This window comes from Caretta caretta, chromosome 2 (assembly GCF_965140235.1).
Source record: "Caretta caretta isolate rCarCar2 chromosome 2, rCarCar1.hap1, whole genome shotgun sequence".
Taxonomy (NCBI): domain Eukaryota; kingdom Metazoa; phylum Chordata; order Testudines; family Cheloniidae; genus Caretta; species Caretta caretta.
Window position 1 is genome coordinate 57,546,323 of NC_134207.1, and position 25,087 is coordinate 57,571,409.

At 42.0% G+C, this 25,087-nt stretch overlaps 1 protein-coding gene across 12 annotated transcripts in view; it reads left to right on the forward strand.

Moving 5' to 3' along the window:
• Positions 1-19,069, forward strand: part of STAU2 (staufen double-stranded RNA binding protein 2) — a 230,194-nt gene extending 211,125 nt beyond the window's left edge. For 11 of the 12 annotated variants that reach the window (XM_075125115.1, XM_075125109.1, XM_075125107.1 and 8 more), the window contains 2 exons: positions 17,006-17,094; positions 17,971-19,069. In XM_075125115.1, coding sequence (XP_074981216.1) covers positions 17,006-17,094; positions 17,971-18,064 — 183 coding nt within the window. In that variant the 3' untranslated portion in view covers positions 18,065-19,069. The remainder of the gene's footprint in view (positions 1-17,005; positions 17,095-17,970) is intronic. The other variant, XR_012666950.1, reaches the window with a different exon arrangement.
• The last annotated feature ends 6,018 nt before the right edge of the window (positions 19,070-25,087 follow it).

A 25,087-nucleotide genomic window follows, 5' to 3' on the forward strand; every position in this document is an offset into this window, starting at 1 on the left:
GAACTGCCTTATCACAGACTGATCACACAACTGCATCTGCATCTCAAGCCTTAAAAGATAACGCGTCAGCATATTCTGCTGCTGGAGCTACTGCACAGTCACAGGAATGAGATCAAGGGCCATACCCTGGCTGTTCACGTGCTAAGATAAGGCAAAAATCAAAGTGCCAAAAGTCTGAATTACTGATGTGAAAAATCAATGAACACAACCCACTGCATTATTGCCGTGAACTGTTAAGGGCCCCAACCCACCCCCCAACAACCCTGTGGATCACAATCTTGTATTCCATCCAGTTCCTGGGATACTAAGAGCTGGACATAGGGGGGATATTCCGAATATGAATATGTTTGTACACTAAAAAGACAGTGGGTGAAAGAAGGCATGCATGCCTGATGTTGCTAGAAGCCTGATTGTGCCTAATACATTAGAAAAGGTGTTCAAGGACAGTTAATCCTTACTTAGTGATTATCCCCATAAACCTGGCAAGGTCAGTGTCTACATGGATTGCCTGGCATGCGAATACTGGTTGCGTCTGTTAAAGTCGGTTAGGACAGCTTTAACTACCACAGCCAACTTTTTCAGAAGGGTTCTAAGTTCTATATTCATGAATCATCATCCTTTGTTTGAACAGAGGATTCCCGCTTCTTTCCCCCTCCCCTCTTTGGCAGGTGCAACCATTACCCTTAACCCTAGTGCATACCAGGTGAATGTTCCTTTGTGCAGAGATTAATTTGTTTTGGAAAATACTATTTCCATGTAAATTACATGAGTTAATCAGATTATGCTATGCATGAAATACACTGGGTACAAGCTATTTGCAAAAAGGGCTAGAAGTCATTTAATTAAGGCTTACATTGTGTAGTGTGAAAAGCCTTTCTGAAATTTAATGTTTAAACAGATGTTAACATTGGTTAATCAACTGGAGAGCATGGGGTATTGTGAGGAAGGGGGCAAAGACTCCTAGCAGAACGTATTGCTTGTGATACAGGAAATTCAGTTACAATAGCAACTGTGGGGGAAAGGGATTTATTCTCAATACCCTCACTTGATTTCTGTTTCGTTTATATTGCCATCTTGATAAATCAAGGCAGATTAAATAGCCACTTTAAGGAGTAAATTCTCAGCCATCTGTCCATGCATGTATTTGCTTATGCAAAATTGTGCAGCTGTCTTCCTGTTCATCTGCAATTTTGGGTGTAAAAAAGTCAAGGCTAGGTAGAAGCCTGGCTGAAAATTTGCTCCCAAAAAGAGTAAGAAAGCCTTAGACCTTCAACAAGAGGGAGAGTGTGTGTGTGTAAAATTATTGCTAAAACAGTTTGGTATTCTTGGAACACTAAGCCCTCAAACTCACAACAGGCCTGGCACTGATTACCTAACAGCCTTTAAATTTGAAATTCAATCCATATATTAAAAAGGTATGAAGCCACACTCATTGCTGGTGGAGACACCTTTGACTTCAGTAGGATTGCATTGATTGATTGCATTGATAACTATGCCAGTAGTTAGCCAACACTGGAGAAAAGACCTCCATACTTTTTGTTGTTTTCTAAACCAGGAGAAATTTTGGGTTGGATTGTCATTCACTGATCTCCATTTTTGTTTACAAACAACTGCAGGTCCAGTTTTGCTCCTGCAATAATAGGTGCTGCAATTTAGGGGTTTCTGAGTGCAGATGCAATCAGGGATTTAGGGTTAGATTCACAAAGGAATTTAGGCACCTGCCATTTTAGGCACCAAAATCCCAGATTTGTGCCCCATGGGTCTTCACAGAATACCCACTCAGATTCCATCAAACTCTGTGGGCACCTGAACACACACAGCACCTAAGTTCTGGCTCTGAGCATGTGCCCTGCTGCCTCACTCCAGGCATCCACCTGCCTAAGCACCAGTGCAATTTACCAACTGGGGCAAGACTGGTGTCCTCCCTCTAACATGCCTGCAGGGCCTGATTGGGTAGGGGTGCTCAGAGCATGCGTAACTCCACACAAAATGGCTGGGGAGAGCAGGACCACCTCCCTCTTAACTTTTAGCCCAGTGGTTAAAGCACTCACCTGGTATGTGGGAGACTGCTGTTTCAAGTCCCTGTCCCCCGAACTGAAGAGGAGAAGGAAGTGTAGCAGGGATCTGCCACCTCTCAGATGTGTGCCCTAGGCACTGGACTATAGGATATTCCAGTGTGGGGCTCCCTCAGTCTCTCCTGCTCAAGCTGTTCCACTGCAGATAAGTAAATGGCGAGTGGATCACCCACATCCTGGGTGACTGCTCTAACCTCCCAGACTACAGTTTCGGTCTCATGCTTGCATGCACTCTCTCTGATCTGCTGACTCTTTATGTACCCAAAGTGGAACAGCTTTAACAGATGGGACTGAGGGAGTTCCACATCAGAATATCCTATAGCCCACTGGTTAGGGTACTCACCTCAGAGGTGGCAGATCCCTGTTTAAATCCCTTCTCTTCATCATGCAGAGGGAGGACTTGAACCAAAGATTTCCCACATCCCCAGCTAAGTACCCTAACGATAGGTTAAAAGATACGAGGGAGGTCCTCCTTCTTCTACTCCCCTGCCCTCCCAGCTTCTTGTAAGAAACATCCTAGGCACCTGTCTTGAAGAGAGGAAAGGAAAAAGAATCCCAGGCAGAGTTAGGCCTGAACTCTATGAGAGGAGTGGTTGCCAGATTTCTACTGCATTAATAGCCTCAAGTCACTTAAAAACTAGCTCCAACGTAGCCTAATCTATTTATTGAAACAAAGTTTATTTATTAACACATTGGTCTATACGTCAATAACAAATGAAAGCTTTCATCAGATACCTAGTACAGATTTTATTAATTAAAAAAAAGCTACAAGCCCTAGCAGGAATTTGTCCACATTAGCAACAAAGCTCAGAGATGACAATCAACTTCAAAATAAAAACCCCAAAACTGGAGGGCCTGGAGGGATGTGTGTGTACTGGGAGAGGGTATTTGGGGGGGGGTGCTGGATGAGTACTGGGAGGGAGAATTTGGGGGATGCTGGAGGGGTACCTGCACCCTCACACTCGAGGTGGGGACAGTGTCATGCTCCTTGTCATGGTGGCAAGGCTGCTGGCAAAGAACCCAGGACTCAGTGCCAGCCTGCAGCTCCCCGTGACCCTCTCGCTTCCCCAGGGTGGGCAACTAGGGCCTGGCCCTGTCACCCTTCCCGGTTGGGCTCTGAGGTCCCTAGGTGGGACAGAGCCCTAGAGGGGCATGGCGGCTCTGCTTACCCAGGGGGGCTGGGACAGGCGGGATCTGGCAGCTATGGATACAGGGGAGGGACCAGTTGGGGTGCAGAGAAAGAGAGTTTGTGGCTGGAATATGGAGGGAGGGCCTGCCCCTGCCGCACTTGTGTTTGCAAGGTGTACATGGTCTACTTGTGAATGCCAGTTGCAGTATTTTTTGTGCTGTCACCGGTTATGGCATTTTGGGATAGGTATCATCCATGACAACTGGAATTAGAAGGCACCTCACTGTGAGCTGACACTGTTGAACGGTATATTTACCAGGACTGTGGCATTGCTGTGATGAAGTTTGTGGTCACTGAGTACTTAATAGGAATAATTAGGGCCATAATCTACTCTGAGATACAAGCAGTAAAGTCAACTGGAAATACACTGAAGACAACAAAATTTGGCTATTTGAGTTTAATAAGAAGATTCTGAAATGCAACAGATCTAAACAGAGAAAAACAGCTGTATGCTGTGCTGAAAAGACCCCATGAAATCTTTATCATGTGGACGTGAGCTGAAAAACACATCCTCTAGTGCAGGCTCTGCCTGCTGGTCTCTGTGAAAGAATGACTTAATGTTATTAGATTGTCATTACAAAACATTTAATCCCTATAGAGGGCAGCAGGAAGAATAGTCACAAATTTCAATACCATTTACTAATTGCAAATTGACTTAAGTAAAGCTACAAATAGGCAAAATAACTGGAAACCGCCATCTCCATCCTGATATACACACATTTTTATAATAGACATGGCAGCCAAGACAAACAGAGTAATGTAGTGCATCCTGTTGGCATCATATCTTTTACACATTTCATGTATCACTTGTTTTCTGTATAGTTACAGCAGCGCCAAAAACATCTGTTGTATAACCTATGGGTCTTTATTCACAAAACAGTTGTAAAATCTTCTGGGGGAGAGAAATATTTCTCTCTCGCGCTATATATATATATATAATATGTGCAGATGCTCTCTTGTAAGAAAACTCTCAATGGAAGGAAGTATCAAGCCTTTAAAAACAGTGTTCACCAGATTCGTTGTCAAATGTTCCATTTTTTCTTTTACATTTAACTGAAGTTCAGAAGTTATTTTTATCAATTCATCTAGGATGTAAATAGGCCATACAATTTAATTATGGATGAAAATTAGCCCATTGTCTTTGCTTGTCTAGCTCTTCTTCATTGCACAAAACTTAAAACCCCCTTCTGCTTCTACTCTGCATAGCCGCTCAGCTGCTAGCTTCCTTCCTGCCTTCAGCTTTTCCAAGTTTATCATGGGCACAGAGTTGGGGAGCTGGTAGATGATGAAGAGCTGTGAGGAGTGCAGCTACCAGGTCCATTCCTGCTCACAGCCCCTCAGTTATCAGTTGCCCCCATCCTGGCTCCTAACAGAAGCATGGGGAAGCCAGCAGGAAGCAGAGAGACAATTCATAACTAAGGGGCTAGATGTACACCCAGGAAATCTCTACACAACCCCATTCTCCATGCAATGCCCCTCAATTGTGTTTCCTACAGTAATCTTCCACTTTCCCTTTCTCTTAAAAAATGATCTCCCCACACCCCTCCAAAACATTCTTTTGTTACTGTGGAGTTAAGGTTACAGGTGTTCAGTGGTGCCCTGTGCTTCTTGTGTCCTTCCAAAAAGAAAGACTTTAATTTCCTAAATCCAAACAGTGTAAAACCATTAACTATAGAGTTAAGATCTCCTTACCTACATCTTATAAGACTGCTAACTTTGCATGATAGTATACACACTCTAGAAAATTGGAAAATGCAGAGTTGAGATGACACTTTCCACACGTTTCCCAGAAGAGATGGGCAGGAGAAGCACAAGACATATTTGAGCACCTGGAAGCTTAACTTCACCCTCACAAAGTGTCTTGCGGGCTATTACTGTGTGTTAAGTTCCACAAGCTAACTCAAGTATATGTGTGAACTGACTTCAGTAGTTTAGGGTAGATCTTTACTTTAGACCTGAGTTTGCTTCATTTCCACACAATATCACAAATACTGTATTATGAAACAGTGATAGATAGTGTCACTTATGCTAAGGAGAGGTAGTTTAAAATTTTGTTAGTTTACTTTTTGTGTCCACCATGTTTAGATCTCTGTGAGAAGTATGTGTGCACGCACCTCTGTTCTCAATGTTACAAGACAAGTGAGACTAATTGGATTGCTTTCACAAAACAAGCATCAAGATTTCTTTTTAAAGTTTTGTAAGGTTTTGTAAATAGTATTTAACATTGAATGGTATCCTACTGAGGATTTTCCCTATATAAATCAGGTAAAAATGTCCCATGTTTCCATCCTTGACATCAGGGTAGTAAAGACCAGTGCCTTCATTCAGCACAGTTTATTTTTGCAGTGATATTCTTCCATTGCCAAAGGAAAAGGAAAAGAGATGTTCTTACAAACTCTATTGTGAGATCCAGGATAATATTCCTCTAAGACGTTCCAAAATAGGGTTTCAGCAAAGATTAAAGAAATACTTGTTGAAGCTACTCTACAACTTTTCATCCTCCTTAGCATATCTCCACAGTAGGCAGTTAGACAAGTAAAACAATAGTAGATATGTAACAAAGAAAATTTATTCTGATCTCGATAATTTTAACAATTAATTTAAAAAGAAGTCTGTACAGGCCCATTTTGGCTCTTGACAAGTGTTTTCAGTGACTTTTAGTTCATAGAATCATAAAATGCAAGGCTGAAAGGGACCTTGAGAGGTCATCAAGTCTGACCCCCTGCACTGAGGCAGGACCAAGTATACCTAGACCATCCCTGACAGCTGTTTGTCGAATCTGTTTTAAAAACCTCCAGTGATGAGGATTCTACAACCTTCCTTGGAAGCCCATTCCAGAACTTAACAACCTTTATAGTTAGAAAGTTTTTCCTAATATCTAACTTAAATCTCCCTTACTGCAGATTAAGTCCATTACTACTTGCCCTACCTTCAATGGACATGGAGAACAATTGATCATAGTCTTCTTTATACCAGCCCATAACATATTTGAAGACTGTTATCAGGTCCCCCCTCCATCTTCTTTTCTCAAGACTAAACATGCCCAGTTTTTTTAACCTTTCCTCATAGGTCAGGTTTTCTAAACATTTGATCATTTTTGTTGCTCTCCTCTGGACTCACTCCAATTTGTCTACATCTTTCTTGAAGTGTGGCACCAAGAATTGGACACAGTACTCCAGCTGAGGCTTCACCAGTACCACGTAGTATGGAATAGTTACCACCCATGTCTTACATACAACACTCTTGTTAATACACCCCAGAATTATTCCTTCCTAAGTGAATACTTGTCTTGACTGAATTTCATCTTGCTGATTTCAGACCAATTCTCCTGTGTGTCAAGGTCATTTTAAATTCTAATCCTGTCCTCAAAGTGCTTGCAAACCTCCCAGCTTGGTGTCATCCGCAAGTTTTATAAGCAGATTCTCCACTCCATTCACCAAATGATTAATGAAAATATTGAATAGTACTAGACTCAGGACTGACCGCTATGGGACCTCACTAACTACACCCTCTTGGTTGGAACAAACCATATATAACTACTCTGAGTATGGTCTTTCTGCCAGTTGTGCATTCACCTTATAGCAATTTCATCTAGACTACATTTCTCTCATTTGCTTTTGAGAATGTCAAGTGAGATTGCATCAAAAGTCTTACTGAAATCAGGATATATAACATCTTCCTATCCACTAGGCCATTAACCTGGTCAAAGAAGGAAATTAGGTCAGTTGCCATGATTTGTTCTTGACAAATCCATGCTGGCTATTCCTTATAACCCGATTATCCTCCAGATACTTACAAACTGATTGTTTGTTCCAGTATCTTTCCAGGTACCAAAGTTAGGATGACTGGTCTATAATTCTCCGGGTCCTCTTCATTCCCTTTTTTAAAGATCAGTAAGTCCCTTCTCCAGTCCCTTGGGACCTCAGCCATCCTCCATGAGTTTTTCTGAAGATAACAGCACATAATTAACCTGTGAACTCACTTCTACAAGATAGAGGCTGGATGCTTATTAATTTATATAATATCACCTATAAGCCCCAATGAAGGATCAGGGCTCCATTTTGCTAGGACATACAGCACTATGATAAAAAGAAGAAAAAATTGTAAATTAAAATATTAATTTTTATTTAAATCAGCTTTTCTATTTAAATTAATACATTTCACTTCTTAGAAATAAACCTATTTAAAATTCTGATAACCTATGTTAAAAGACTAAACTCATACTAAAATCATTAATTATATGTAATACAGGCTACATTTAATTTAGAATATATTAAGCAGTACATATTTGCTGCCAAAGCTTTAAAGAAAGTCAAACCACTGAACTGGTGGAAATCACTGAATAAGCACCTGGAACCAGTTTGTTGAAGTGCTAAATCAGCATTTGGCAGCTTTTTGCAGGTACAGAAAGAACATTTTCTTCATTTAAGTTTATTCAGCTAGTACAGTTTAATGGCTAGTTCACTGAAAGTTAAGAAACTGATTGAGAGTTGAAATAGCCGAAAAGCTTGTTTTCCTCTTCCAATCTACAAATACAAACTAGAGGTGAGAATGAAATCTGCTGGTTCAAAAGTCTTTAAAGACATGGTGATCAGAAACAATCAATTCAATTGAGTAACTACAGATAATCCTTCCGTTGTTTAATAAACCAGCTGGTTTTCAATGCAAAACGTGTTTTGATAAACTTATATAAAAAAGTATCCAGAACATTTAAGGTTGTTTTATGTAGGAAACAATTTTAAAGTGCTTTTTGTGCATTTTTAGTTGAATTGCAATGTCCATCCAAATAGAGCTTGATGCAAATTATAACTAAAAAAAAGTAATCATGCAGTAAATAAGAAATGCATCATTTCCTAACATAACAAAAATGTAAAAATAAACAACGTGAATCAATGCGTGCTAAGATATACAATTGCTTAAATATGTATGGTTAGCAAAGAATAGTAACAAATTTAGTATAAAGACTATATTTAGTTGCAAATCAACATTTTTAAATGGTTACCAACCAGTGAGAACCAACCTTTCTTTAGGAAAATACCTAATAAGGACCAATTGAACACAAGTTAAAAATTGATTATTTAAATCAAAGTTTCCTGTCTGCTGATTTAAATCAATCCACCCTGCACTATACAGACAAGTTAAAACAAGACAACAGTTCTTGCCCCAGAGAATTTACAATCTTGGAATCAGAGAGGAAGCAACAGATGGATAAAACAGACAAATGGGGATGAGGTAACAGAAAAGCAGAAGTCTCAGCTTGCCACTGCCCTAACCAATGCCAGACAGTATTGATTTTGTAGGCACACAACAGATGTCTTAATGAGAATAAGGTGATGGCTTTACAAATTATAACAGTGAGGTTTTTCCCCATGCATAGGAGGTGGCATAGGAGAAAGCATAGAGGTGACTGAAGGACAAGCAGCTAATCAGAAAATCACAGCTGGCATTATTGGTAGAGAAAAGGTAAAGGTTGAGAACTCATAGATCTTATAGGGTGGGGCTGAAGAATGATGGGCCTTGAAGACAAAGACAAGGAGATTGTGTTTCATGCAGTGGAAGACAGGGAGCCACTGGAAGGAAACAGCAAAGGGGGTGGATGTGCTCAGAATGCCAGTGTCAGGAAGACTATCCTAGCATCAGCATTTTGAATTGACCTGAGGGAGGCAGTGTGGCTGGCTTCAGTGCTAGAGAGGAAATTACATAAATTGAGGTGTGAGATGATGAGCGCCTGGTAGTCTGGATAGATAGAATAGGACAAACCTTAGAAATATTATGTAGATAGAAGCAGTGAGACTTGGACATGGTTTGGATGTGCAGAGATTTATAAGAGGGAAATAACTGATTTGAGTGACTGAATGGTGGAATTATTCAAAGTGAAGGAAAAATAGGAAGGCTTTTAGGTTGGAGTTCAAAAGCTCAGTTTTGGCCATGTTGCCAAAACATCATCCATATGGAGATGTCAGAAAGATAGATGAAGATCTGAGATTGAATGGAAAGAGGCAAACCTTTAATGGAGAGGTATATTTGTGAGTAGTCAGCGTAAAGATGGTATTTGAAGCCATACTTGTGGTTAAGATCTCTGAAAGAAAAGGTATCAAGAGAAGAATGGGGAGCCAAAGACTGGGCCTTGAGGAATACCCACTAGAAAGAGAAGAGGACCCACTCAACAGTCCACAGAAAGAGCAACATGAGAGAACAGTCTCAAAAGCCAATGGAAAACTGAAATTTAAGAAGTAGCAAGTGGGTCAGTGGTGTCAAAGGCCTCTGAGAGCTCAAGGAGAACAAAGATGGAATAGAGGTCACGTGAGACTTTAAAGAGAGCAGTTTCAAGGTTGGGAAGGTGGTTTAAAGAAGGTAAAGAATGAAGTTGGAGGAGAGGAACTCAAGGCAGAAGTTGTACATGGTGTGTTCAATAAGCTTGGCAGTAAAGGGATAGTATTTGGAGAGGCAGGTGGGAGTCAAGGGTAGAATTTTGATTTTATGGTGGAGGAAATTAAAGCATGCTTGTATTGTGAGGGGAAGGAGCCTGTGGAGAAGGATAAGGGAGGGTGGGGACAAGAGAGACAAAGCAGAATGGGATGGGGAGGGGTATCCACTGGAGCATATGGAGGAGTTAGAGGAGATTAAATGAGAAATCTTCTTGTCAGAGGAGAAGGGAGGGGAGGCAATAGGACATGTCAGTCCAGGTGGAAAAATAAAGCTGCTTGCTTAGGAAAATAGCAGAACTGCAGCAGTAAGAGAACAAATTTGTTGTGGAGGAAGATTGCGTGATCATATGGCTTTCCTTAGAGTTGCTAGAGGTAGAACAGAGGAAGCAGATACTTGGGTTGATCCAGTGCTGAGCTTTGGTAAGGCAGACTATGTGATGGGAAAGAGTAACAAAGGAGTTGTGGGTGGTGAAGGCTGTAGAATGGAGGGAATCAACAACCACGTCAATGGAGGAGGGGGCCGAGAGCAGACAAGAAGTTATCTGCATTAATACTTTGGAAGTCAAGAAGGACTGGGTGGCAGGGCAAGGGGGGCATGTTGGTAATGCTGATAAAACTCAAGTTTAGCAGGATATTTTTAAAGATTCAGATATTTATATGGATAATAATAAATCCATAATTGCATTTATAAGATAAAAATGTGCAAACCCTCATGCTTCTTGATATAAGCCAACTACCAACTGCCCGGAATTAGGAAGAAACTTCTCCGAGGGTCAAGTTACTCCATGCTTGCCCATTATGAAGTTTCTTGTGCTGTCTTCTAAAAGCTTTAGGTACTGTTCATTGTCAGAAACAGGATATTGGAATGGGTAGACCACTAATATAATGCAGCATCACAATCCTTGTGGTGCTATTCAGCTGGCCCGGATACAGGTTGTCTAGCAATATTTAAATTATGTTAACATACATTTCAAGGGAAGGCACCACGGAGAGAATCCAGGAATAACTATCACTTTAATTGTGAAAGCAGATCTAGCATTTTGTTACAACAGTAGCCTGTGTGTGATTCTTGGGGTGATGGCTGTGTCTCTGGTCCAACAGGAACTGAAAATTCAGATAAAAGCATATAGAGAACCTGTTTATGTTGACAAGTAGGAATAAAGAAACTTCACTGAACTCTCCAATTTCTAAATGTTTATTCTGGGGTTTGTCCTTGAGGAATGGAAAGTTTCAGGATAAAGGTGAATTACGAAACAAAGAATAAATTCAGCCTAGTTCTTCTTGTTGAATGTCCCCACTAACATAGGGGAGCTTTTGACACCGAAATGTGTGTTAATTTTTAGAGCTGTGGATTAATTGCAGTTAACTCAAGCGATTAACCAAAAAATTAATTGTGATTAAAAAAATTAATCATGATTAATCAGTTTTAATCACACTGTTAAACAATAGAATACCAATTGAAACTTATTAAATATTTTGGATGTTTTTCTACATTTTCATACATTTTCTACATATTCATACATTTTTTACATTGTACACTGTTGTAACTGAAATCAAAGTGTATATTATTTTTGATTACAAATATTTGCACTGTAAAAATGATAAACAAAAGAAATAGTGTTTTTCAGTTTATCTCATACAAGTACTGTAGTGCAATCTCTATGTCATGAAAGTGCAACTTACAAATGTAGGGTTTTTTTACATAACTGCAGTCAAAAACAAAATAACGTAAAACTTTAGAGCCTACAAGTCCACTCAGTCCTTCTTGTTCAGCCAATCGCTAAGAGAAACAAGTTTGTTTACATTTACAGAGATAATGCTACACACTTCTTAATTACAGTGTCACCTGATGTTCGCATGCCATTGTTGTAGCCGGCATCATTTACATGCCAAATGAACGAAAGATTCATATGCCTCTTCATGCTTCAGCCATCGTTCCAGAGAACATGTTCCATGCTGATAACGCTTGTTAAAAAAATAATGCACTAATTACATTTGTGACTGAACTTGGGAGAGAATTGTATATTCCCTGCTCTGTTTTACCCTCATTCTACCATATATTTCATGTTATAGCAGTCTTGGATGATGACCCAGCACATGTTCATTTTAAGAACACTTTCACTGCAGATTTGACAAAATGCAAAGAAGGTACCAAGGTGAGATTTTTTTAAGATACCAACAGCACTCGACACAAGGTTTAAGAATCTGAAGTGCCTTCCAAAATCTGAGAGGGACGAGGTGTGGAGCATGCTTTCAGAAGTCTTAAAAGAGCAACATTCCGATGCAGAAACTACAGAACCCAAACCACCAAAAAGGCAAATCAACCTTCTGCTGGTGGCATCTGACTCAGGGTATGTCTACGCTATGAAATTAGGTCGATTTTATAGAAGTCAATTTTTAGAATTCGATTTTATACAGTCATTGCATATGTCCACACTAAGTGCATTAAGTCGGCGGAGTGTGTCCTCACTACCGTGGCTAGCATCGACTTACGAAGCGGCGCACTGTAGGTAGCTATCCCACAGTTCCCGCAGTCTCCACCGCCCATTGGAATTCTGGGTTAAGTTCCCAATGCCTGATGAGACAAAAACATTTTCGTGGGTGGTTTGGGGTACATGTCGTCAGTCGCCTCTCCCTCCGTGAAAGCAACGACAGACAATCGTTTTGTGCCTTTTTTCCTGGGTTACCCATGCAGACGCCATACCACGGCAAGCATGGAGCCCGCTCAGCTCACCATCACCGCTGCTGTTGTGGGCAAGTCTACTGTAGGGGCTGCTGTGATCCAAGTAGCCAATGCAATCATTGACGTTCTGTTATCAAGGGTAGTGACTCTGGGAAATGTGCAGGCCTTTTTAGATTTTAGGTGCATCATATTCCTGTCCTTCGTTGCTGGTGAAGAAGTCTTGCAGCCGTACATTCCAGTCTGGTTGGTGCTGTAACACCCCGTAGCACTTCTGTGGTTGACACATGTAACGGCTCCAGGGCTCTTGCTCTTTTGCCTTGGCCGAGGTACCTTGCCCTACCAGGACCTCCAAGCATTCAACACAGGAGCACCTGCAGCAGCTGGCATTGCTACACAACAGCAGCTCCTGGATGCCTTCGCAGCAGACGGTGCAGTAGGACTGCTAGCCGTCCTCGTCCATGGTGCACGGCTCCACCGCTTCCACTGCAACTCTGCTCTCTTGCTACTCTGCAGCAGATGGTGCAGTAGGATTGGTAGCCATCCTCATCGGACATATAGCTTGGCCTGGGGTTCTGGGAACATCTTTCCTGCCTGGGTCCTAGCAACCTCCAGGGCATGGTTTACGGCTCCACCGCTTCCACTGCAAGTCTGCTCTCCTGCAAGCTAGAGGCTTCTGCCTCAGGCTGCTCTCCCAGCCAGTAGCACCACGCAGTCGCACCTGCCCCAGCCTACCCCTTGCTCCCGTGGCTCGTGAAGCCTGGACATTAGTAAGGAGCAATTTAACTATAAGCTGAGCAAGTGCTGAATGGCGGTAGAATGTGCCTTTGGATGTTTAAAAGCACGCTGGCGCTGTTGGTCAGACCTCAGCGCAACCAACATTCCTATTGTTACTGCTGCTTGCTCTGTGCTCTATAATATCTGTGAGGGTAAGGGGGAGATGTTTATGGTGGGGTGGGAGGTTGAGGCAAATCTCCTGGCATCCAATTTTGAGCCGCCAGACACCAGGGCAATTAGAAGAGCACAACAAGGTGCGCTGCGCATCAGAGAAGCTTTGTAAACCAGTTTCATGACTGGCCAGGCTTCGATGTGACAGTTGTGTGTGTTTCTCCTTGATGCAAACCCGCCCCCTTTGTTGATTTTAATTCCCTGTAAGCCAACCACCCTCCCCCCTTCAAAATAAAGTAACTATTGTTTTGAAAACATGCATTCTTTCTTTATTAATTAAAAAAAATGAGATAATGGACAAGGTAGCCTGGGTGGGATGGGGGAGGAGGGAAGGACAAGGCCACATTGCTTACTGTAGCCACACTAAAAATAAAACTGTTTGAATGACAGCCTTCTGTTGCTTGGGCCATCCCCTAGAGTGGAGTGGCTGGGTGCCCGGAGCTTCCCCCCCCAACCACGTTCTTGGGCATCTGGGTGAGGAGGCTATGGAACATGGGGAGGAGGGGAGGCGGTTATACAGTGGATGCAGCAGAGGTCTATGCTCTTGTTGGCTTTCCTGCAGCTCCAACAGATGCTTCATCATGTCCGTTTGCTCCTCCATTAGCCTCAGCATTGCGTCCTGCCTCCCTTTCCTGGCCTCTGCCACTGAATGCCTACATGCATTAAGCTGTGGCCTATCAGTGTGGGAGGACTCCATGAGCTCAGAAAACAAGTCATTGCGAGTGCGTTTTTTTCGCCTTCTAATCTGCGATAACCTCAGGGACGGAGATGATGGGGGAGCGTAGAAACATTCTATGTTCTATGATTCTGGGGGGACGGGGGGTCACCTGTGCTGCTGAGTTCGCCACGCTGACCAAACAGGAAGTGAAATTCAAAAGTTCCCTGGACTTTTCCTGTGTACCTGGCTAGTGCATCGGAGTTCAAAGTGCTGTCCAGAGCAGTCACAATGGAGCACACTGGGATAGCTCCCAGAGGCCAGTACTGTTGATTTGCGTCCACACTACCCCAAATTCGACCCAGCAAGGTTAGGTTTAGTGCTACTCCCCTCGTCGGGGAGGAGTACAGAAGTCGATTTTAAGAGCCCTTTAGGTCGACGGAACAGGGTTGGTTGTGTGAATGCAGTCATTTTTCAGTTGACCTAATGCGGCTAAATTCGACCTAACCCCGTAGTGTAGACTAGGGCTCAGATAATGAAAAGGAACATGTGTCGGTCTGCACTGCTTTGGATTGTTATCGAGCAGAACCCATCATTAGCATGGATGCATGTCCCCTGGAATGGTGATTAAAGCATGAAGGGACATATGAATCTTTAGTGCATCTGGCATGTAAATATCTTGCAATGCGGGCTACAACAGTGCCATGAGAATGCCTGTTCTCGCTTTCAAGTAACATTGTGAACAAGAAGTGGGCAGCATTATCTCCTGCAAATGTAACCAAACTTGTTTGTCTGAGCGATTGGCTGAACAAGAAGTAGGACTGAGTGGACTTGCAGGCTCTAAAATTTTACAATGTTTTATTTTTGAATGCAGGGTTTGGATTTTTTTACATAATTCTACATTTGAGTTCAACTTTCATGATAAAGAGATTGCAGTACAGTACTTGTTTTAGGTGAATTGAAAAATATTATTTCTTTTGTTTTTTTACAGTGCAAATACTTGTAATCAAAAATAAATATCAAGTGAGCACTATACACTTTGTATTCTGTGTTGTAATTGAAATCAATATATTAGAAAATGTAGAAAACATCCACAATTATTTAAATAAATCGTATTCTATTATTGTTTAACAGCATGATTAATTGTGATTTTTTAAAATTGCATGATTAATCACGATTAATTTTTTTAATCACTTGACAGCCCTATTAATTTTGTTTTCTTCTTTTCTGAAATCCTCTTGGCACTTCTTGGGTCACTGAAGGCTTCCCAGCATATGACATTAGGTATAGATTGCAATGAGAGTTCTGATATTTGTGATGTCACATTCTTGGATACCTTCTGTGAACCAGGACTTTCTGAGAAAGTCTCAGAGAAAAGAAACAGAATTTTAAAAAGATGGTTAAAACTTTTTATATGCTCAATGCCTGATGCAACTTGATTATTAGGGACACTGAGATAATGATATCTGTTTTTCAGGTTAGCTTTGCATTTCAACTTTAAGATGAAACAGGTGGCAACTCGTTTGTTATAATAGGTGTGTTCTGAGGGTGAGATATGTAGTATCTGAAAATTTCATGATCAATTCCTGCTAATTAATCATGGGAAAGCATTCCTCTCAGTTGCCAGAGCAGTCAGCAGAGAGAAGAGGGATTTACCTAGCAAACTGAAGCAGATGTAGGGGAGGAGACAGAAGTAAAGGAATAAAGAATGCACTTACACAAATAAATTTAAGTCCTATAAATTGTAATATTGTTCCATTCCTGTTGCCTTCCCATCATCCAGCATAGGCTCAAGTACCTACTCGGTGTCTTTCATTGACCCATGTATAAAATATATCAGCGCCACCCACAGTGCTATTCTAGATCTAGCCATTGGGATGTAGGCATCTTCCTCCACCACCACCCCTTCAGTGTTCCTCCTTTTTATTACATTACACGACCCACATCTCTTGGAATCTCTGTAACTTGAAGTCTTTAAATCATGATTTTTGAGGACTCCAGGAACTCAGCCAGAGGGCATGGGGTCTATTACAGGAGTGGGTGGGTGAGGTTCTGTGGCCTGCAATGTGCAGGAGGTCAGACTAGATCAGTTATTCTCAACCTATTTACCATTGTGGGCTGCAGGCTGAGAACCACTGCGCCAGCCACACTGGCCTGCCCAGCCTTGCACTGCCAGCCTGCCCCTTCCCCTCGGGGGCAGATCTGCACCATGCACCGCACCGTCCCCTTGCCCAGCGACCGCCCCTGCTAATCCCCCCCACACACACAAGTCCCTATGCCCAGAGCTCTCCCCGACACATCCCGTGGTGCAGGGCCAGGAGCAGAGCTCCCAAGTAAAACTTGGGGGTGCTGCAGTAGCCCCCCCTCCACACCCCTAGTCCCTGGGCCTATGCTGCCCTTCTCCCTCTACCCCCTCACTGCCCAGAGACCCACTCTCCTGCACACTGTCGCCCTGCTGCACTCACCTCCCCAGCTGCTGCCAAGAGTGCTCCAAATGGCCCCACCCTTTGCCAGGCCCAATCAGCGAATTTTTAATTTTCTTTTTAGCGCACAGCTGGGCTGCCGCTGTGTTCTAATTGGGCCACATGCGGCCCGCGGGCTGAGACCACTGGACTATATGATCATGATGGTCCCTTCTGACCTTACAGTCTGAGTCTTGCAAGAATTACTGACCTAAGATTCCCTCCTCAGGACCAAAGGGAAGTGTCAGCTCCATAAATACACTAAGGGAGTCTGGGAAGGCGTCATAGAGAAATGAGAATTCTAATGGGCATAGTCTCTCCTTAATGCTAGTAACACAACTTTCATTAATCCTTAATGGAAGTTACTCATATGCATGGAGAGTTGAATATATCATTCTTTGCTCACAAACCAGCTCTTTATCATGGCATTATACTATAGACTCTTTACTACCATCCTAACTTAATTTGCCTCAATATACAAGAGGTACATTTAAAAAGAACTGTCATTAGTGACTGTCTTCATTATATCATTACAGTACTAGTAGTTGACAACTCATTTTTTATTCAGGCAGCTTTAAGTGCCTTGAAACAGTTTTCGGAACAAGGACTGGATCCAGTGGAAGGGGCTATGAAGGTTGAAAATGGAACACTTGAAAAGTAAGTGTCATTTAGTCTTTTATATTTTAATGCCTGTATGCTGTGCCACAGAAAAAATGTTAATTAAAAGCTTAATTGCCCTTTTAGAACTTAGCAAAAATGGTAGTTCATTTCCTCTAGAATTCACATACAATTTGACAATTTGCTCACATAAAATGCATTTCACTTTTAGTACTAGTTGTAGTGTTTTCTAACTAGTAATGATGCAGCCAGCCTTCTTTTGCAAAGTTTTTCATTTTAATTGTATGGCTATCATGTAATTAGCCTAACATGAGTAACTGGACATTTTATTTTAGCGAACCATCTTGCCTTTAGTCAAACAGGTTGCAGTGCATGATATTGCATTTAAGTAGCTTTCTGCCAATCAGTGTTTATGTATGGAATGTCAATTTTATCCTAAAGAATTTGAAAGTAAATCAGAATTTCTTTCAGTCCTTAAGAACACTGATCTGGAATTTTAGCTTTGAGGAATATAGACTAGATGTAAGTTTCATAGTGGATTTTTTAAAATTAATTATTTTGAAAGAAAATAGGATTGTTTGTAAAAACCAGTACGTTTTTCCAACTTTTAATGTAGCTCAAGGAACAAAGTAGTGTTAAGTTACCAAATAGCAGCGTAAGAGATAGACTATAAATATAAGTGGCATTTGGAATTTTCAATAGATATACTGTGCCTATTTATAAAACTGATTTAATCAGAAACATTTTCCACATGATCTCATCAGCATAGTATCTGAACATAAATATTGTTGTTTCACTTTAAAATGTCACCTTTCGTGGTGACCTTTGACTCTCATGTGCCATCTGCTAATAAACATGTCTTAAAGATGTGCAACCCTGGACCTTACCGCTCTTGTTAATGTATTAATCTTTCAGACAAGTCAAGCATCTGGGAGAGAAAGCAGACAATAAACAGACTAACTCAGGCACCATTGCTCAGGACTGCAAGGATTCAAAGGCTGTCGTCTAGGAGCTTCCCAGCACCCACGGCCGCCACTGCATCCTTATAAACCTGTCAACACGCAATAGGGTGTATGTGTACAAGGAAATGAATGACTAATACCATTATTTGAGTCTTATGTGAAGACAACACTATTCTAACACAAGAGATAGTATACATGGTACTGTTTATTCAACTGGGGGAAAATAAAATTGAGCATTTCCCTCTGAACTTGAGATCAGATCATAACTCAATTGCCCAGAGGCAGCAGAAATCTGATCATGTTACTGGAACTTAAAATAACAATTAATTAACAAAGTGTTATGAAAAAAGGTAAAGTTTAAAATTTATTAATAAGAGTCAGCATTGATTCAGTTACACAATTTTTTCATAGTGTAGTTTAAGTTCAGCTTTACTCTTTTTTAAAATAAATGCTTGAATATTTTAAAATTAACCAATGACAGTGCTGTGAGAATTGTAGTTGTTGTCTTCATATATAGTCATACAGCTTATCTTTTTATGCAGACATTATGCATTCTTCATTCTATATCAATATGTATGACTTTAAGATGCACTACTCAGAGTTGTATGCAAACAGAAGTTTAAATCATGAAAAGTCTTTGCTTAAACATGAACTGATGTTAGTAATGATCAGTCGCAATATACTCCAGGAAAAGCAGTTACCGTATTTGATTTCCCTCCCCATTATCAATTGGAAAGGCGTCTTGCCTCCAAGGAACATTTCCCCCTTAATTCTGCTCTCTGTTGTGTGAAACACATCTACACCCCATTCTGTATGTTGTATCAACCCACCGTTTGCATCAACTGAGTGTTTTTAATAACTGCATTCTGATCAGGAACAGCAGATAGGATTGAAGTGTTATCGAGAAAAGGGAAGAAAACTGTTGAAACAGATGTAAAGACTCTCCTTGTAGAAGGAATGGTATTAGAGATGAAACTGGCAGCTGCACTCGGTACCAGAATGTTCAGCTATGTGGGCAAATGCAGTAAAACCACATCAGTTCATGTGTACAATGGTGGTGTCATCTCTTCTTTATCTTTAAAAATATTCACCTAGCAGAACTACTTGAAAAGTCACAAAAATTTACAATAAACAACTAGAACCTATTTCAAGAACTGGACTAGACCGTAATCTTCCACCACGGGGCTGCCTCCTATGAAACTATGGTTCTATTTATACGTAACAAGCTCATTTTAGACTCAAGGATATAATTTTTTAAGAGCTTTCCATTTTTAAATCTTATACAACAAAAACATTACGCAGCTGTCAACTGCACAACAATTGAATTACAATTACGTAAGATTTCACAAGAACATAACCCACAAATCACAACCTGGATGACTCACCTGACCAGAAAACACACAAATAACAATACAGGAAAACAGTGCAAGTTGCACATGTAACTGGGCCCCATCTGTGAAAGTCCTTTGATGCTCTATAGAGATCCCTCCGCAAGGTAATAAGTAGCATAATACACACAAAGCTCTAGTTGCTGCTGAAAAGTGATATCCACAAAGTAGTGGCTTTACATCTGATCCTCTGCAGAATGCAGAGTAAGGACCTTCATGCTCAGAGTTCTCAACTTCTGGGGGCTCCCCCCTAATTCCAGGTATGGGCAGTGCCTGTCTGGCTCCCAGAGCTGGGGAGGTTGAGTACCCAGGCTCTTTGGTATTTAGGCCGTCTTTTGTCATCTTCACACACAACCATCTCTGAGGTCAGTCAACAAACCAAAACTTTCACATTTGACATTTCATCCTGCTTAGGGTAAAAAAAAAATTTCCCCAAAAAACCAATGTTTTCTCAGAAATGGATTCCCCTTTTGTGAGCCACCTCTAATGCTGAGCACCTCAGCTCCTGTGAAAGTGTGTAACTTCCAGGAGGCATTTGGCAGGATCAGGGTTCTTAAAATGGTAGAGAAATATTGAACTGTGACTGGTGTTTTGCTCAAGGGGCACATTGTCTCCATTGGCTATGGACGTGGGTGGGTCTTCTGCACCCTTCAGCCTAGCAGCCTGCTAACCTAGGACAGGCTTAGATCAGTGGTTCTCAGCCAGGGGTATGCGTATCCCTGGGGGTACACAGAGGTCTTCCAGGGGGTACATCAACTCATCTAGATATTTACCTAGTTTTACAACAGGCTACATAAAAAGCACTACCGAAGTCAGTACAAACTAAAATTTCATACAATGACTTGTTTATACTGCTCTATATATACTACACACTGAAATGTAAGTATAATATTTATATTCCAGTTGATTTATTTTATAATTATATGGTAAAATGAGAAAGTCAGCAATTTTTCAGTAACAGTGTGCTGTGACACTTCTGTATTTTTATGTCTGATTTTCTAAGCAAGTAGTTTTTAACTGAGGTGAAACCTGGGGGTACGCAAGGCAAGTCAGACTCCTGAAAGGGGTACAGTAGTCTGGAAAGGTTGAGGGCCACTGGCTTAGATTACTGCCGACAGTGTTTCCAAATATGCCGTACATATTACAGGCCCTATTAACCCCTACCTTAGAGAAACCCACAAACGAGAGAGAGAGAGAAACCTATTTAAAAACACTTTGCATGGTGAACTGCATGTTTTTAGGGCAATATTCCTCCTGCTGACACTGGGGAGGGGCTTGCAGCTGCCATTTGGAGGGATGGAGAGGCATAGCCCTTGGATCGTGCAGATGTTCAGAGGTCTCCAGGGAAATCGATGGATCTGGGCACATCCGAGAGCAGAGCTAGCACCACTACCCTGAGTCCCACCCTCCCCCTTGACAGCAGTGCTCAGTCACTTCCAGGGGTGGGCTCCATGAGGAGGAGAAGCTGATGTTACTCAGAGCAATGTCATCTCCTGAGGAGGAATGTGCCAGAATAGGAGATCTGTCCCAGGTGATAATATTGCCTACCTCAGTCACTTCCCAGCTTTGCCATCTCTAGTCCAACATAGTCGCCAAAGGGTTTCTCAATGTATTTGGTGCTGTTCGGCTGGAAGCTCAGGTGGATGAAGGAACCAATGCCAGAATGGCTTTGCTCTTCTACTTCTACTACCTTTGGAAACTGTCAGGCTGAAATTTTTCTTTTTTTTCATGCTCTTCATGTTATACAGCAGCATGAATAGCACAAGTGTAAATTACAACAGTAGATTCAAAGGTAAGTTATTCATATGCAAGCAATGCCATTGACTTTTGTGGCGTTGCCTGGGTGTGACCAAGGAGATTGCTTGGGCATAATCCACTTCTTCTTGTTCAACGCTTATCCAGACAGTCGGCTGTAGCAATCGTTCGCCATTTGATCCATTTCAGTGCAACCGCAAAGGCTTGACGGCCTGAGAGTCCAACTACTCTTTACTTTAACAGCTGTATTATAAACATGTATTATATAAATAGCAGATAGCCCCTCCACTAAAACTCAGTAACAAATCAAAATTTTGCTCCTGGAGTTACTCAGAAACAAACACAACTACACAGTCCACATCTGAAGTATCGGTATCCTCCAAGCTTATGTTGTCCTCTTCTCTGTGTTGAATTCCAGGTGTCTCCCCCAAACTCTTTATGCAGTGTATCCAGGCTTTGCCCCAGAAAAAAGGGAGTTGATCATTTCATTTCTCTGGCAGACTCCAGAAAATGCCTTCCACTTCACAAATAAAACCCCTGAGTAGTCCAGCTAGAACGTTCCAGTTGATTCTCATGAGACTTGCAATGTAAGTGCCAGTTCCTGGGCACCGCGTCCTTTGGAAATCTTACTGCACTAACTTGTAATGCAACCTTCCAAGTGCAATGTAATTTTAGTATTTGTGAAACCTGTAATAACAATAGGCCTGCTTCTACCTAGGTTCATGCCTTGTGTGGTCATTTATACCCGTATAAAAGGAGTTTAAAATGCCACCTCGCTCAGTGGCTAGTGTTTTGTGCTTACTTTACGCAGGTGTAAGTGACCACGCAAAGTAGAAGGCAGTTGGAGAAGCAGAACCAATGTTTCCTTAGGCTCAACATTAAACGATTTTTGAAGATTAATTAAACCTGATGCTGTGCTTCTTGAAAGAGCACAACGACAATTAACGACTCAGTTCCAGACTACATATGCTCAGAAAACTATCCAAGCAAAAATGGCACCTTCCTAGGCCTGCTCCCAGTGTCTTGTCAGCGGCATGACTTTATTTTTCTGACGAAGAGAGTAAGATGTCTACTATTTTTAACTCTTGTTAGTCCTGCAGAGCCAGGACAGCACTGGGTGAGTGAGCTGGATTTGTTTCGGGGTCATGTATTGGTAACAGAATTTGTAACTATTTTACAACTGCCGAATTGTCCATTCCTGGTGATGCCCAAACCAGGAAGAACACAAACTGATGTTCACATCTCAGGTAGTGGCATAGCTGGCTGTTACCAGTTAATCCCTCCCAGCCTGCAGACCTGGAGCCTCTTTGATGGGTCTTCTATGGGATGGGACGGTCTAGGGAAAGGGTTTCCCTGGCCATAGATCAGGGGATTGGGAGGCTGTGGTAACTCCTACTCACAGGAATGGAGAGCAGCATTGGGGCCTCAACATGTAAGACATTAAACCTGAATCCCATGGTGCCAATTTACAGGACCACTTTGGAGGCATGCTAAGGCTGGTGACCCAACGCAGGTGTTCCGGTCCGTGTAGCACTGCTCCTACCTGCGTAGCACTGCTGCACACAACATGGGTTTTTAGATGGGGTAAGATCCAAGTTACCCGGGAAAGAATTTTCTGTAGTATCTGGCTGATGAATCTTGCCCATATGCTCAGGGTTTAGCTGATCGCCATATTTGGGGTCGGGAAGGAATTTTCCTCCAGGGTAGATTGGAAGGCCCTGGAGGTTTTTCGCCTTCCTCTGTAGCATGGGGCACGGGTCACTTGCTGGCGGATTCTCTGCTCCTTGAGGTCTTCAAACTACAATTTGAGGACTTCAATAGCACAGATATAGGTGTGAGGTCTTTTTTAGGAGTGGTGGGTGAAATTCTGTGGCCTGCGTTGTGCGGGAGGTCGGACTAGATGATCATAATGGTCCCTTCTGGCCTAAATATCTATGAATCTATGAATCTATGTTTGTAACCAGCGAGGCAGTCGTTCAATAGTCTGGTAGAGCAGTGCACTTTGGGCAGAGTTTGACCCTTGCTACGCAACTTGCCAAAGACCCTGAGACCAGTTCATCCCCACTGGGAGTTACTCCAGCCATGAATGTGCCCCCAGTCTTTAAATGGGACCATTCCTGTTAGTGCACAGCTGTTCCTACTGGATCCCCAGACAGCAGCATCAAAATGCTAATGGGAAATGCTTCTCTGCAGTGATCTCAAAGCGGTTTTCCTCCAACAGCCCTGATTATTCCCTCTACAAGACAGGTAAATAAAAAAATATTTCGTTGTGTTTAACAGGTTTAAAGAATGCACAGTGAGCATCTGAAATGCTCTGACCTGTTCCAGGTACGTCTTCTGCGCCTGAAACGCTCAGGCTAGGTGGCACCACAGCAAATACTCATTTGTATTTAGTGTTTTAGCTCGTCCGTTCTGTGGGGCAGAGTCTGGTTCAACTTTTGTTTGCAAAGTGCCTAGAACAAGGCAGGTGCGAGTGCAAGCGAAATAAGCACCACCGCTTAGCCTGCACTCTGCATTTTTCACTCATGAAGCATTTCACAAAGGGGAGCAAGCAGCCTCTTGCTATTTTACAGTTGGGGAACTTGTGGTGCATTGTGAGGTATGTGATTTGGGCACACCACACAGTGACGGCGCTTGCCGTAGACCACTTCCTCCATGCTGCCTCCCTTAGTGGCGGCACTATCATTAAGGTCATGTCAATATTCCCATTACAAGGGCTAAGGGACCCAAATCTTTATGCAGTTATGGGCCTACAACACCTTTTAGTAACTGGGAATCGTACACAGGTAAAAATGTGCCCTAATTTTATTTTCAAGCTATTTTCAGCACCTTCTGTGGGCAGTGAACCACAATATCTCACACACGAGAAGTCTTTTCATGGGGAAGTTTAAGTGTCTAATGAAGTTCAAAACAAGAGCAGTCACGTGGTCAATTTTATTGCCTCTCATTGCCTCCAATTGCACATATAGCCTAGTAATCAATGGTCAGCATATTCTGAAGGAGGTTTTTATGTTCACAAATGCACATTGATCACTAGGCTCCCAAATAGACAGAGGCATTGCCTGCACTAGTGCAGAACATAGCAGTATGATGCTCGTGGGGATGGGGTAAATGAAGCCGATTTCTGCCTAAAGGCCCTTAATGGACTGAATCCTGGAAAATGTTCTGAGCTTCCTGCTTTCTCTAGATTATCCCATTCTTCCGAAGAATGAGGAAATGGGGCTGAGCCTCATGGGAGTTACAGGGTCAACAGGGGAAATGTTTACATTTGTATATCTGTGGTTCCAGGATTATGGAATCCCTTTGACCTGAGGGTGACCATGAAATTAGGCCCTCTTTAAAGTAGGTGTAAAAGCCCTGTCTAGCTCCAACCACCCTTGAACTCCCCAGTTTTGATGAGTCACTGCTGAGTTTTATTCATGTTTCCGTTCCAACTCCCAAATGAAACCAAAAGAAAGACTCACATTCACTGCAACAAGAGTTGGATCAAGTCCTTCATCAGTATTTTTTGTGTTGTAAAAAAGCCTCTATTGTTTCTGATTCTAAATGCTAGGCAAATAATGAGTATTGGTGGTAATATTTGTGCCCCTTTCTCCACAAACATGCCGAGTCCCTGCCTCTTTCTGCTTTCGCTTGCATTATGTAAGCAGCTTTTCATGTCTCATTTCCCCTCTACAGTCAAACAAAAATGTCCTTTGTAATGAAGAGGAAAATCAGTAGCTTGAATAACATATTCTGTAGTCTGTAGTTCTCTGAAGGCAGCATTTCATGGTAAGTGGGAAAGGGTTGTTGTCCTTCATCAGGTCTCTTATGAAAACACTGCTAGTTATCTCCATGGAACTGCACCTATAGTATTAGTGATCAGTCTGTACGTCTGGCAAGATTGCACAGGACATCTCCGTGGGAACTAGAAGAAGAGAAGGATGT